This window comes from Schistocerca serialis, chromosome 4, assembly GCF_023864345.2.
Source record: "Schistocerca serialis cubense isolate TAMUIC-IGC-003099 chromosome 4, iqSchSeri2.2, whole genome shotgun sequence".
NCBI lineage: Eukaryota > Metazoa > Arthropoda > Insecta > Orthoptera > Acrididae > Schistocerca > Schistocerca serialis.
This window is the reverse complement of record NC_064641.1, coordinates 850,751,291-850,767,280: the sequence shown is the minus strand read 5'-3', so window position 1 is coordinate 850,767,280 and position 15,990 is coordinate 850,751,291. Positions and strand designations below refer to the sequence as shown.

The 15,990-nt window shown below is 42.1% G+C and overlaps 1 protein-coding gene across 2 annotated transcripts in view; it reads right to left on the bottom strand.

The window, feature by feature from the left end:
- LOC126473484 (solute carrier family 22 member 7-like) overlaps nt 1-15,990 on the bottom strand; it is a 514,289-nt gene that overhangs the window by 49,055 nt on the left and 449,244 nt on the right. For both annotated transcript variants that reach the window (XM_050100560.1, XM_050100559.1), the window contains exon 5: nt 9,873-10,041. In XM_050100560.1, the coding sequence (XP_049956517.1) occupies nt 9,873-10,041 (169 nt within the window). The remainder of the gene's footprint in view (nt 1-9,872; nt 10,042-15,990) is intronic.

Sequence of the window (15,990 nt, the reverse complement as noted above, 5' to 3'; positions counted from 1 at the left end):
CTTACATGAACCAGGAACTAGATACCAACTCCTTAATTTCCTTGAAACGGTCCTGTATGGAGGTCGTGGTTTGATGGTGTGTGGTGGAATTATGGACTGATGCACATACACCCTGGCATTTCTTTGTCAGAGGAACTGTAAGAGGTCAGGTGTGTCGGGCGTCATTTTGCACCAGTACGTCCACCTTTTCATGGCTGCAGTGGGTCCCACCTCCCCCCTGGTGGATGATAATGCACAGCCCCACCGAGCTGCCATCGTGGAGGAGTACTCGGAAACAGAAGATATCAGGCGAACGGAGTGGCCTGCCTGTTCTCCAGACCTGAAACCCATCGAGCACGTCTGAGATGCTCTCGGTCGACGTATCACTGCACGTCTTCAAACCCCTGCGACACTTCAGGAGCTCTGACAGGTACTGGTGTAAGAATGGGGGGCTATACCCCAGCAGCTGCTCGACCACCTGATCCAGAGTATGCTAACCCGTTGTGTAGCCTGTGTACGTGTGCATGCTGATCATATCCCATACTGATGTCAGGGTACATGCGCAGAAAACAGTGGCGTTTTGTAGCACATGTGTTTCCGGACGGGTTTTCTCAACTTATCACCAATACCGTGGACTTACAGATCTGTGTCGTGTGCGTTCCCTAAGTGCCTATGCTATCAATGCCAGTTTTGTGTAGTGTCACGTTGTGTGGCACCACATTCTGCAATTATCCTTAATTTATGAGCATGAGTGTACTTTACAACGTACTTTATCTGCAACACACGAAAGCCAGGGGGCATAAAACAAGTCCTTATACAATAATGCATTTAAACTTTCGAAAAGTAAAGCCTTATTATGAAGCAAAAGCCAGTTCTATTGTAAAAACCGCAACGTATTTTGCTTCCAGCGCTGTTATGTGTTATACATTGATTAAGAAAGTCTTCGGCATTCCAAAATAATTTACCAAAATTTGAATCCAAGTCAGATCATTCTGAAGTCTTACTAGTACGGACATCTGTACCACATTCTGTAGTGGAAGTTTCCAGGAAGCTGAGAATTTAATTTTTCAGAATCTTTAGGAGTCTGATAATCGGAATCACAAGATAAGACGAAACTACGATTGACCCTGCCAGTAATGTGAATCTCGTGCCTGGAATATTTGTATGATTACAGTCCATAACGTCATGACTTAGAGTGAACCTAAACTTGTAATGACTGGACAGCTAGATTATGTTTAATGTTCCTTATATACTGCTGAGAAGCTCTAGCCACAAAATTCTGGGTTCGAGCCCTAGTCTGGCACGTCGTTTTGATCTGAAGGGAGGTTTCAATATACACTGTCTGTTCAAAGATAGACGCACCCATGTAACGCAAATTGACCACTAGATACCACAAGAGCTGGACTCGCCATGAAGAACTGAGGTGGATGGTTCAAATGGCTCTGAGCCCTATGGGAACATCTGAGGTCATCAGTCCCCTAGAATTTAGAACTACTTAAACTAACTAACCTCAGGACATCACACACATCCATTCCCGAGAAGGATTCGAACCTGCGACCGTAGCGGTCGCGCGGTTCCAGACTGAAGCGCCTAGAACCGTTCGTCCACATCGGCCGGCTGAACTGAGGTGGAGAATACAGTGCAGTCGACAGAGAAACAGCAGACCTAGTAGCAGAATGTATCAATCAGGAGAGCTCAGTGACTTCGAACATAAACTAACCATTGGATGCCACCTGAGTGCGGAACCCATCACGGACATTTCAACTTACATAAAGTTGCTCCAGACGTCTGTCGGTAATGCGATTCTGAGTTGGAGACCTGAAGCAACAACTACAGCTAAACCTAGTCGAGTCAGACCTCATATACTGACGAAGAAGGACTGCCAAGCATTGCTGATGGTGGCTGTAAAACAGCGCATGAAGTGAGCAGAAGGAATTACTCGTGACTTGCAAACAGCTACCAGCAGGCCGGGTAACGCTATGATTATGCAGGGTGATACAAAACAGATCTATGATCCTATTTTGTTAGCTTTTGTACTTCAAAAAATGGTTCAAATGGCTCTGAGCAGTATGCAACTTAACATCTATGGCCATCAGTCCCCTAGAACTTAGAACTACTTGAACCTAACTAACCTAAGGACATCACACAACACCCAGTCATCACGAGGCAGAGAAAATCCTGACCCCGCCGGGAATCGATCCCGGGAACTCGGGCATGGGAAGCGAGAACGCTACCGCACGACCACGAGCTGCGGACTTCTGTACTTCCAAAGGAAAGAAATGTAGTAGGTGAATACGGAATGGGGGTAAGGAATGAAAGAGGATACCGCCTGGTAGAATTTTGCACAGAGCATAGCCTTAATCATAGCTAACACTTGATTATAGAATCGTAAAAGAAGGCTGTATACATGGAAGAAGCCTGGAGACACTGACAGTTTTCAGATAGATTATATAATGGTCAGACAGAGATTTAGGAACCAGGATTTAAATTGTAAGACATTTTCAGGGGCAGAAGTGGACTCTGACCACAATCTATTGGTTATGAACTGTAGATTAAACTAAAGAAACTGCAAAAACGTGGGAATTTAAGGAGATGGGAACTGGATGAACTGACAGAACCAGAGGATCTAGAGAGTTTGAGGGAGAGCATAAGGGAACGACTGACAAGAATGGGGGGAAAAATACAGTACAAGAAGACTGGGTAGATTTGAGAGAACAAATGGTGAAGACAGGAGAGGATCAATTAGGTAAAAAGACGAGGGCTAATAGAAATCCTCGAGTAACAGAAGAGATACTGAATTTAATTGATGAAAGGAGAAAATACAAAGATGCAGTAAATGAAGCAGGCAAAAAGGAATACAAACGTCTCAAAAATGAGATCGACAGTAAGTGCAAAATGGCTAAGCAGGGATGGCTAGAGGACAAATGTCAGGATGTAGAGGCGTATTTCACTAGGGGTAAGATAGATACTGACTACAGGAAAATTAAAGAGACTTTTGGAGAAAAGAGAACCACTTGCATGAATATCAAGAGCTCAGATGGAAACCCAGTACTAAGCAAACAAGGGAAAGCAGAAAGTTGGAAGGAGTATATAGAGGGTCTATACAAGAGCGATGTTCTTGAGGACAGTATTATGGAAATGGAAGAGAATGTAGATGAAGATGAAATGGGAGATATGATACCGCGTGAAGAGTTTGACTGAGCACTGAAAGACCTAAGTCGAAACTAGGCCCCGGGACTAGACAGCATTCCATTACAACTACTGATAGCCTTGGGAGATCCAGACCTGACAAAACTCTACCATCTGGTGAGCAAGATGTATGAGACAGTCGAAATACCCCCAGACTTCAAGAAGAATATAATAACTCCAATCCCAAAGAAAGCAGGTGCTCACAAGATGTGAAAATTACCGAACTATCAGTTTAATAAGCCACGGCAGCAAAATACTAACACAAATTTTTTACAAACGAATGGAATAACTGGTAGAAGCCGACCTTGGAGAAGATCAGTTTGGATTCTGTAGAAATGTTGGAACACACGAGGCAATACAGACCCTACGACTTATCTTAGAAAATAGATTAAGGTAATGCAAACCTACGTTTCTAGCATTTGTAGACTTAGAGAAAGCTATTGACAATGTTGACTGGAATACTCTGTTTCAAATTCTGAAGGTGGCAGCGGTAAAATACAGGGAGCGAGAGGCTATTTACAATTTGTACAGAGACCAGATGGCAGTTATAAGAGTCGAGGGGGATGAAATGGAAGCAGTGGTTGGGAAGGGAGCAGGACAGGTTTGTAGCCTATCCCCGATGTTATTTAAACTGTATATTGAGGAAGCACTAAAGGAAACAAAAGAAAAATTCGGAGTAGGAATTAAAATCTATGGAGAAGAAATAAAAACTTTGAGGATCGCCGATGACATTGTAATTCTGTCAGAGACACCAAATGGTTTGGAAGAGCCGTTGAACGGAATGGAAAGTGTCTTGAAAGGAGGATACAAGATGAACATCAACACAAGCAAAACGAGAATAATGGAATGTAGTCGAATTGAAGCTGAGGGAATTAGATTAGTAAAAGAGACACTTAAAGTAGTAAAGGAATTTTGCGATTTGGGCAGCAAAATAACTGATGATGGTCAAAGTAGAGAGGATATAAAATGTACACTGGCAATGGCAAGGAAAGTGTTTCTGAAGAAGAGAAATTTGTTAACATCGAGAATAGATTTAATTGTCAGGAAGTCGTTTCTGAAAGTATTTGTATGGAGTATACCCATGTATGGAAGTGAAACGTGGACGATAAATAGTTTAGACATGAAGAGAATAGTAGGTTTCGAAATGTGGTTCTACAGAAGAATGCTGAAGATTAGATGGTTAGATCACATAACTAATGAATAGGTATTGAATAGAATTCGAGAGGAGAGAAATTTGTGGCGCAACTTGACTAGAAGAAGGGATCGGTTGGTAGGGCATATTCTGAGGCATCAAGGGATCACCAATTTAGTATTGAAGGGCAGCGTGGAGGGTAAAAATCGTAGAGAGAGACGAAGAGATGAATACACTAAGCAGATTCAGAAGGATGTAGGTTGCAGTAGGTACTGGGAGATGAAGCTTGCACATGATAGGGTAGCATGGATAGCTGCATCGAACCAGTCTCTGGACTGAAGACCACAACAACAACAATGCATTCTGAGGATTGGACAACCCGTTACGTAAACATGGTTTATAGACGATAACATTCCTGATATTGACTGGGCTCTCCTTGAGCCCTAGCTGAACCCAATAGAACACCTTTGGGATGACTTAGAAGGTCAACTTCGCTGCAGACACCCGTGTGCTACATTACTACTTTCACTGCTTTCGGTCTTTGAGGAAGAATGGGCTGCCATACCTTCACAGACATTTAAACACCTTATTTAAAGTGTTCACAGCACAGTTCAGGCTGCGACAAAGACGTTCAGTGGAACAGCCCGATATTAATGTCCAGTAATATTGAAACAACTCTCGTATTTTCGCCAGCTGCAGGTAAAGTATTTTAATCTGCCTTTATTATTTTTCAGTAAGAAAATGAAATATTTAAGTTCAAAAGTATTTCAATACAATGTAGTCTGTAAGAGTAGTAAGTAAAGGAATAAAAGAATGAAATGTCGTAATTTGTTGCGGTCTATATAGGCTACTACACGACATTATTAGCTCACTTCTTTTTCTCGCATACTTAACTTTTTGCTCGATCTTGTTGCTAATACATGGTTATTTATTTGGTTTCAGGCATTTTAATAGAGATTTCAGTGAAAGTTTTATACATCCGTGCTGTGTAAAGATAATATTGAAAATACAACAAATTTATTTTAAACAGTGTAAGTTCTTTAACCAAAGATATCCCTCTGCCAAGTCGGCAATAATTTCATCTTGCGAAATAATTACTTCACAAAGTTGAAACTATGGGGAGAGAGAAATATGAACTAACTGAATGATTGCCTATCGATGTCGCGGGGTCCAAACGATACATATCCAACATGCGATCGTAAATCCATCATGTGACTCTGGTGATGGGCGCTATGATCAATTATTTGTGATCGTCATTTTTATCATTTTTCCGTCGCTCCCGTAATCGCTCTAAACTACATACCTCCATGAATTATTTTTGAGTTGCTAGGGAATCCCAGACGATCTATGTTGTTTGTGAGTGGAATGTCTCGTGTTCTTGACGTTTCTTCGGCGGAGTCTCTCACATGGAAAAATCTAATTCCATGTTTATCCAGCGAAGAACATTGTTCGACTTTTTGTAGCAAATATGGAGTACCACCGGACGAGAAAAGAAGGGACTAAGTAGACTGTGGTAGTTCGAAGTGTGTAAAACTTCGTAAGCACAGTTTCGATGCTGAAATACCGTTTACAGTTTCACTGCGGACAGTGCGGAAAACGAACGAGTATCAGGAAGAATACTTGGTTCGACTCTTCTAAATTATCCATCCAGACCACCATAATGGACTTTCATATGATTACAATACCGACGATGAGTAAGGTAAGTCATCTCCTTTGAAATTACAAGTATTTTTGTAACGCTGTTTGTGGTGTCACCGCCAGAAAACACACTTGCTGGGTGGTAGCCTATAAATCGGCCGCGGTCCGCTAGTATACGTCGGACCCGCATGTCGCCACTATCAGTGATTGCAGACCGAGCGCCGCCACACGGCAGGTCTAGAGAGACTTCCTAGCACTCCCCACAGTTGTACAGCCGACTTTACTAGCGATGGTTCACTGACAAAATACGTTCTCATTCTCCGAGACGATAGTTTGCATAGCCTTCAGCTACGTCATTTGCTACGACCTAGCAAGGCACCATTATCAGTTACTATTGATATTGTAAATAATGTACAGACAAGAGCTACATTCAACATTAATGGATTAAAGTTAAGTATTCCACAAGCTACATCTTATTTTTTCTAAAGTCTAATTTCCTTGTGCTGTTCCAGACCTCACGCCAGCCTGCGTGAGCTTAAACGCGTGCCTTTCGGCTTCCTCCAAACTCCGTGGGTTGGCTCCTGCCAATCCACAACACTCTTCTTTTGTCGTTGCTGTAGCGACCACGGTAAACATACCCATAACGCCCGCCATTAGAGACGCATGATCGATTTAAGATCGCAAGTTCGATATGTATCGTTTGGACCCCGCGACTTCGATATTCATTCATTCTTGGAAATTACCGATCATTAATGAGAATTCATTCAGAAGTTACTTTCAACTAAATAAGCCGAAAAGTTTAAAAAATGATTGTAATCAGCATTTTTAGTGTGAACATTTCGATATGAACCACAAAGATATTAATAGCGACAGCCGTATGTTTACTTTAAAGTTGAGTACGAAGCAGATCATAAAACCTCTGGTAATATTTTTCGTTAGCTAGCCAGAACTTTTTTTGACAACTAATTAAATCGTATTTCTGGTCCTTGTATGTTAGAAAAGACTAGGAAGTTTAACATCATAAAATTATTTATTTGAAACGTAATGCGGGCCATCTTAAATAATCGACGCAGTCCGTGATATGGCCGGACCTGCCCCGCGAGGGGCCTCCCGGCCAATGACGCCAAACGCTCATCATCATCATTGCTCATTACACGCACTCCATATTAAGAATATTAAAACAATACACAATTGAGCCGTGTGCGGCTCGTGTTCGTGCCGTTTATTACCTGACATCTTGTCTTTGCGGTACTGCCGTCCCGTTTTTTATTCGATTTACTGGCGTCACTAAGTTGCTGGCTTGCCTGCCCATGAGTGGCAGCAGCAGCGCTTATCGATAAGAGCACTGTCGTTCTATCTTTGGAGCGACTGCTAGTATTTCTGGGTCATCGTGTATCGGGAGTTGAGTTGGGACGGAGCAGCAGTGAGGTAGAGACAGCCATGACTCACTCGACCATTGCTGACACACATGAATTGAGTGCGGACGACCTTGGTTGGTTCCATCGGTCGGTTGTCTCATTGGACGACGTGTATTTGATCGCTGACTGCTTCTGGGTTCTCTCAGTCACTGGTTTTAGTATTGTTCGAGTTGTTTGTGGAAGTGTTTCGTGGAACCGTGTGTGGCTTGTGTTGTTTTGACTGAGCAGCTATTTTAATGCTGTCTGCATGCTGCAGGCAGTCAGACGGTTGGTACGGAGCAGCGAGGAAGTCCCGCGGCGCAAGGCAGGCTGGCACAGCTGGCGGCGTACATGCACTGTCGGATCGTGAGGTGCTAGCTGCGAGAGCGACAATTTTCATTGCCCAAGGTACCTGGACGCTGAAGTTGAGTGATCAGTTATCCTGCAACGAAACCTCAGCTATTGTGGCATCTCTTCGTTCATTTTTGCTCCCTGGGCCATTTGGGCTAGCAGCAATGTACGATGTGTCGGAGTCAGCGAAATCTTGCAGCTGTCTTCCTATATTGTGATTAATTATTAAATTGACTTACTTGCCAGTGAAGTGCACCAGCGGTATTTTCTGCCCTGTGGCTATTAACGCCCCAGTTACCTGCCCTGGTAGTTTGCATAGTTTTGCGGCAGTGTGCCTTTCCTCTTAGTGTTGATGCTGTCCAGCAGGCATGTAGTTCGACAGCCTTTTAAGTTGTTTGGTTCATATTTTGCTTAGAGTGATATTATTCCCTTGGCCGTTTTTAGACGCCAATTTCTGAAGTTGTAGTGCTGTTCATATCCTAGTCCTCAGCCGATATTTTCCATCGTTCTGCTGTTGGTCGGACGGAAGGGAATTGTTTAACTTGTTGGTTGGCCCTTGGGCCATCTCTAGTTTGGATGGCCATCCGATTATTTAACTTCAACTCTTGGCTGTCTCTCTCATCTCATCTTCCGTTTGAGCTACCTTCTCAGGCCGACACTTGGAACACCTCTCAACACCACTTGTTCTGTTTGTTTTAGATTGTGATTTTCATTTTAGTTTGAAGTATTGTGCGGGGCCTTTGTCCATGTATTAATAAATTTTTTTTTAATTTTACGTAAAGGCCTTCAGCCGTGTTAAATTAAAATTTTGAATATTGATTTTATATTTAAAACAATTTTTTTCTTAGAAATTTGTTCTATCTGAAATTGTTTGTAATCCAGGCCCAAAGCCGTTAGTCGTTTAACATGTTATGTTTGGCCTTCAGCCGAGGATTTACGTGAACCTCTTTTATAAGGCCTTCAGATGTGTGTATTCTTCAAATGAAAACTTTTTATAAGAAGGAAGGTTTTTATTTTAAATTGTTTGTCTGACTTGTTTTTCAGGCCTTCAGCAGTTGTTTCAAATTTCTTTGTGGCCTTCAGGCGTGCAATAAGTTAATATTTCTTTAATTAGGCTTTTGGCCATTCTGTTGTAACTTTAAAAAGAAACTTCTTGGTTAGTAAAAATTGTTTATTAATGTGTTTTAATTATAGTTGTCCTTCAGATGTGTAGTGTAGGCCTTCAGCCGCTAATTGTTTTCAATTGCATGTCTTTTTTTTTATTTTTCCTTCTATTTTTAATTGCTTTTGACTTCTAAGCCAGGCCTTGAGCCATTCTTGTTTTTAGTGTGGTGTTGGGCCTTCAGCCCAGAAAGCATCTCAAGTTTTCTTTAACTAGGCCTTCAGCCGTATTGTCTAATTGTGATCTTTTAAAGCAATGTGTAAATAACTGATTCTTAGAAAAATAAAGTTGTGTGTTTGATTGTGCAACTCACAGTAACTGTTTACAGCCCCATCGACAATCGTAACCTTATCCTGTGCGCTCTCTGAGTACCTACCAACCAGGTTTCAATAATAATGAACTATGTTGCTTGGGGCCAGGTTGTGTATCTTGTCAATTCCTAAATAAGATCAGAAATATTTACAAAATAGCATTGTCGTTACAAAGTAAAACAATAGCAGTATCTTTTTGGTCATAGTGACGCATCCAGATCGCTGCACCTGGCGGCATACTACAAAAAGGACTACGAGAACCTCCAACAAATAAATTACAAGACTTACTACCAAGTGGGACAAGACAAGACGGAACCGGCTTCAGTATGTCTCCGGGTACTTTTAATCAGATAGCATGTGAAACCCCATTGGGAGTTATGTGCACGTCGGCGATGTTTCAGCGGTCATGAATGATAATGGCTCGTCAACGATTTCGTTGTCACGCCACAACACGTGGCCCCCGACATCAGCATAAAAAAGGGTGCTCGATGTTCCATGATAGATGCACCTCTATACCTTGTCCACAAAAAACGAGTTTCAGAAGAGTAAGTATCATTTATTACACACACATAGGAAGAGGCATCGATATAGCGTATCAGTTGATACCTCTGCAACAACAAGTAAGTCTGACATTACTTACGTTTTCAACTTACTCGTAATATTAAATCTCAAATCGCCTATTAGCAGGCCTTCGTATATACCCGTCATCTTACCTGCAGAAGAGTAGTAATATAAGGCAGCACAGTACTGCAAAAAGCAAGGAGTGCTTCCAGCTGGGAAACATCTGAACACACAAGCAGGTGGACACCAGTCCTATAGGTACACCAATGCATGCCATGCAATTGATACAAGAGCGGTTTCTGATATCCGTCAATTCCGTTCCTGAAATATCAAAATCAGCATCTTATTTAATTACTAAATTCACAATGTCACGCCTTTTTATTTTAAGTTATTTCACGTGATACACTTCCATATTACCGTGTACAGTAACATTTACAAATAAAATGCAACACTTAGCGTTACAACAAAACAAATGAATAATACTGAGTCCACATACAGCTTAAGGTTACATAACATATACATTAAATTTATAGAGAAAAATATTATATGACCAAAACCAGAGTTCGATCAGATTAACATATAATGAAGTAATCATATAAATTGCCTCGGAGAAATTTCATATTACCAACAAAGCACAAAAATAAAAACGGCTTTAGAGAACATAAATCAGCTGACAGGAACCTTGTGCGTGTTGTTATTATAATGCGACTACAGGCAAATTTCTATGCACTCATCTCACATGTCACAACAAGAAACTGTGTGTTTTGAAAGTGATGAAAGTTGTGCTCTTATTATTCGAAGTAGTCAGTTGACATACTGAAATTGGTTCAGGGGGCTAGGGACATATGTTTTGCGACATAGTTTCATACTTGTGGCTAAATTGTTTGGAGTGTAACACCCCACGCATCACTTATCTGATTTTGGCGTGTGTTCACCCCAGCTAATTGACTAACAGATCAACAGAGAGTGCAAAACTGCCGCAATATCAGATAACGCAAAGAAAGTAATAAGGCCCTGTGACTCCTGATTGAACTGCGGTGGCAGTGTTGACATTAATTGATTCAGAATTGATCACTTTTAATTAAAAATGGGTGCATATTGATGTTATATGCAGCTATTGAACACCAGATGGAAATGTTGAACATAAAATTAATTAAGACAGTGACTTGGGATTTCAACTACTTGATTGAAAACAGATGCAGTCGACTATCACAAATTTATTTTAATTCACGACCTTCAATCATCACATTACATGACTCTCCTACCAGGCAGTGGTAATAAATTGCGTTTGCATGGAGTAAAGCTCGATAACTCAAAAGTAATTCCTATCGACTGACCCAGGCATAATGCAAAGTGCGAGAAGGATTCTACAGTACTCGGCCCATGAAACCCTCGTGGAATCTTTGCCGACGTGATCCTACAAATTAATCAGTGGCCGGGGCTGGCACAATATATCACCGAATACAGCGTAGCGGAGCGGCGTCGTTGTGTGGACGTCGGCCGACCTCGTGGTGCTGCAAGGCTGCGCTCATCTATTCACTCCTAGATATCTTGCTCAGTACATAGCTGAACCAAAACTTTCTATCTCCAAGCTCAATCGTTCCATTTGCTAAGTCCTAAACTGCAGAGATGCTCACTCTTTCTCAGGCAAGCTGAGTAAAGAACGCCACGTCCGGACTCTAGGCAAGCTGGGAACGGAAGACCTCTACTGAGACTTCTGCCAGTCCGCTCTTCGCCTCGGTTTCCCCTCCAGCAAAATCACTTATGCCAATTGCAGCACAAGTCGCATTAATTATGCATCGCTTCCCAGTGCCGACCAATGCCTGCTCTGGGAAGTGAACAAATTCCGACAAAATTTCCCTTCCTCTCAACGTCTTCTATTTAGCTCCCCGCAGGCCACTCATCAAGACTAGCGTCTGCACAAACACCAAGTCTTCTGTAATTCAGACTCCCAGGAGAGTACTTCAAATACCTTGGTCCTACATTCCTATTGGAGGCCAGTGTATTTCATGCTGTCGCTCTTCGCCTGATTTACTTCACGCTCTGAGGATTGTGAATTCAGCGTGAAGTTGCTATAGTCACGAACACGCATATTGACCTCTGTTGACCGCTCCACCGTAGCTTTGCGTGGCTTTGTTGCATGTTTCACAGAAAATGGGATGATGGACATTTATCAACAGGCGTACAAGTTCTCCGTCTGTTTCCCGGTACACTAGCGTAGAGTCAGGGTCAACCACCCACTCACTGTCACTCATCTTAAGGTGGCTGGAGGCCGTGCACCATTACCACTTTCTCAGAGCTTGAGCCGCCCTAAGCTGCCTATTGTCTCTTCCCTTATCCGCTCCCCCGGCCATCTACAGTCAAACACTTCCCTGGGGTAAACTAGTGTCCAGTAAAGTGACTCGTTTCCACAAAGTTTTCATGTCATGTGAATTACTTTAAAACCATCACCCGACATTAATTATGCCACTACATCCATACTATACCCTCTACAAGATGCATTATGCCTTGTCAGTCATTTTGATGCGCCCTACTGTTCAGTCAACGTGAGTTAGGTGATCTTTAATGCCTTCGTGTAAGGGGCATAGTTCTTGCCATCTTACAAGAGTGTGGTTCAAATGGCTCTGAGCACTATGGGACTCAACTGCTGTCCAAGAGTGTGTCTACAAATCTAAACTAGTAGTATCCGGGGTGGTTTCTTTATGCGTCAGTTCCATGATGCGCTGTAGTTTGGAGGTAAGCGGCTCCCTACAGCTAAAAGAGTTAAGTTAGTTAAAAGGAAACCAAGGACACAGAATAAGACAGCACCTGCTTCAGATTGAGCATACCCTTAGCCGTATGTGACCTTGTTAGAGTGCCATTTTGTGCTGCTGCAGATTTTAGTGTACTGTACAGTCCTTAGTTTCCCCTTCAGTCAAATTAGTTAGTCAAGAAAAGTGTATTACTTATTTACGTATTTTGTGTATGATGTGTGTACTAAAATGTTATTTTTTTGTTTTTGTTTTTTTTATTTCATGTAAAGAAATATTAAATTATGGAATGTAAAAATCATTCAGCACTAATAGAGACTAAACATGGTCATTCTAAGGTATCAAAGAATGATGATTCTTCAGTGTATGACAGACATTGCTTATGCAACATTCTCGTAATTTTGCTATGTGAAGTCACAAGTAGTCATCTCCAAATAACTGCTGCAACTTACATCCTTGTGATTCTTCTTGAATCTTTTTCCTGTATTCTTCTCTTGGTCTCATTCTACAATTTTTGCCTCCCACACGTCCCTCCAATACTAAATTGGTGATCCCTTGATGTCTCATAATGTGTTCTGTCAACTATCTCTTCTTCTAATGATGTTCCGTCAGAAATTCTTTTCTCTCTATTTCGATTCAGCACCTCTTCATTGGCTACGTGATCTGATCGTCTGTCCTTCAGCATTCTTCTGTAGCACCACATTTCAAAACCTTCTGTTCTCTTCTTATCTAAACTGTTTGCTGTCCACGTTCCAATTCCATTCATAGCTACATTCCACATAAATACTTCCAGAAAAGACTTCCCAACACTTGAATGCATATTCTTCAGAAAGCTTGCTGTTGACAATCTAGATTTTTTAACTCCTCCTTCTGCCATCATCAGTCATTTTTCTGCCATATAGCGAAACCCATCTATAAGTGTCTCGTTTCCTAATCTAATTCCCTAAGTATCACCTGATTTAATCCGACTATATTCCATCATCCTTGCTATGCTTTTGTTGATATTAATCTTACATCCTCCTTGCCAATTCCGTTCAACTCCTCTTGCAAGTCATTTGCTGTCTCTAATAGAATTGCAATACCATCGCCACACTTCAAAGTCTTTATTTCTACTCCCTGAAATTTTATTCCTACAGCAAATTTTTCTTTGGTTTACTTTACTGATTGCTCATTGTACAGACTGAATAACATCGGCGATGGGCTACAGCCCTCTCTCTCTTCCTTCTCAACCATTGCTTCCATTTCATGCACCTCGTCTCTTATAACTGCCGTCTAGTTTCTGTACAAGTTGTAAACAGCCTTTCACTTCCTGTATTTTACCCCTGTTACCTTCAGATATTTACAGCGAGTATTCCACCCAGCATTCTCAAAAGGTTTGTCTAAGTCTACAAATGCTACAAACGTAGTTCACCTTTCGTTAATCTATCTTCTAAGTCATACAGTTAATATTGCCTCGCGTATCTCTATAAGATAGAGAGAGAGTTCGAAGGCTAACTAATGTTAAAGACATTCAGTGGAGAGTTACATGAAACTCAATTTTATGGGACTTTTAAAGAAGATTTATCTAGAAAACATTATTAAAAACTTTGTTAAGCAACAATAAACGTCACAAAGTAAGTGGCAAACGAATGTTAGTCATTCATTACCACTATTAATGTAAAGGGGATGAATTTGTCAAACGACTAGTTATCGACGACGTCAGTCTGCACTGAGAAGAGAGTCAGTATCGTTAAAAAATGAATAAAATCTTTGTTCTTAATGGTGAACTTCTAAAATCAAACTTAAGGTCACTCGGCTTAGGGTGAGGAATAAATGGTGTTCCAGATATTAGCGAAATGCACCATCCTTAGTTCCTGCTTGACCAACACACCAGGCAAGTATTAAAGTGTATTATTTAACTACGTGCTCAGCTTATGACGTTTGTACTAAAGTGTTGTTTTCTTTGTTCGTTTCATGTCGCACAGGTAAGACACTGACAAAGCGAACCAATGGTGCCCTACCAACGCACGTTTCTTTGCAACTTTTCATTAAATAAATATATGGTCTCCATTGTTGCGTTTGACCTGTCACCAATTTTCAAAATTTTCGAGAAGTGCAGATCTTGCGGGGAACATTGACCAATGTGGTGTATGCTCTACCTTTGTGCCTTTCCATCCTACACCCTTCCATTTAATAATGTAGTACACCCAATACCCATCACAGCAGCCATCCCATTGTGGGGGAGGGGTTGTCAAGAACCTGCGCTGTGGTACCTCCTAACTACGCAGGGATCACACTGTTGTTGCCTGAGGTAAAGACTTGCCATGTATGCCAAGGAGTATGTGCCCATCATGACTGGGCCAGGAGGATTCCAAGCAACTGATTAGTGACCCAGTAGCCATTTTTGTGGCTAGGTGATTCCCATTGGGAAAGCTTACGCTCAGTGTGGGAGGCACCATGGCAGACGAGCCACAAATGAAGCAGATGAAGTTATCTCCTGCAGGTGGCCATATGACTCCAGCAGTCTCTGTGGGAGAGCGTCCTCGTTTAATGCAGAGAGATGCAACCCTAAAATGTTCCATTACCTGGCTACGCTGTGGGAGAAACAATGGGCTTAGCAGCAAGCAGAGAAATGCTCCCCTATTACTCATTTTGCCCAAGGAGTATAAGAGATTCCTTCTTGGTCACGAAACCCTTGTTCTTTGTGGAGAACGTAGAATACAACCTGGGGACGTTGCAGAAATCTGTAAAATGAAAAGTCAGTCAGTTTTTTTCGAAGCAACATCGCCCACCGAGTCACAGACGCTGCTCACTTGTCACCAGTGATTGTAATTCCCCACACTCCCGACACTAGTGTGAATATGGTTCAGGGCATCATTTTCCAATGAGACCTGCTCTTGCAATCTGACGATGAGTGACTCGTCAACTTGGAGTGATGGGGTGTACACGTTGTCTGTCATGTCCATAGGGGGCCAACGTGCAATAGGATCGCTACCAGTGCCTTCACCTTGGCCTTTGAGGGTGATCCATTGCCTTAAAAGGTCATGGTGATGGTACACCAATGCGATGTGGAACCGAATGTTTTTTCCCTCTCGCCCCCCATGTGGTGCTTCAAGTGTTTGATGTTCGGCCACATGCCTTCACATTGCCATGCTAGCCCCATCTGTAGAGATTGTGGACGACTGCTGCATCCAAATGCTCCTTGTGTCCCTCCTTCCCATAAGTGTCACCTGTGGAGAGCACCACTCTCCCTGCTCGACAGATTGCATCATTTTCTTGATAGAACAGAAATTATAAGAATATAAGACTCTGGCCAAACTAACTTGTCAAGCAGGGCAAGTACGAGTGGTGAGTATGTATAACACTGTCATGTGCTACAGCTACAACAACGTCACCACCTTTGACGATGGTACTCCCACCGGTTATGCCTCCCACAGTAGCGCCTAAAGGCCGTTCGACTATGTTTGCCTCCTGATGGTTGGGGGCTCTCCTCTCGCTGCATCCCCCACACCTACTTCAGGATCAATGGCTTCCCACCTAG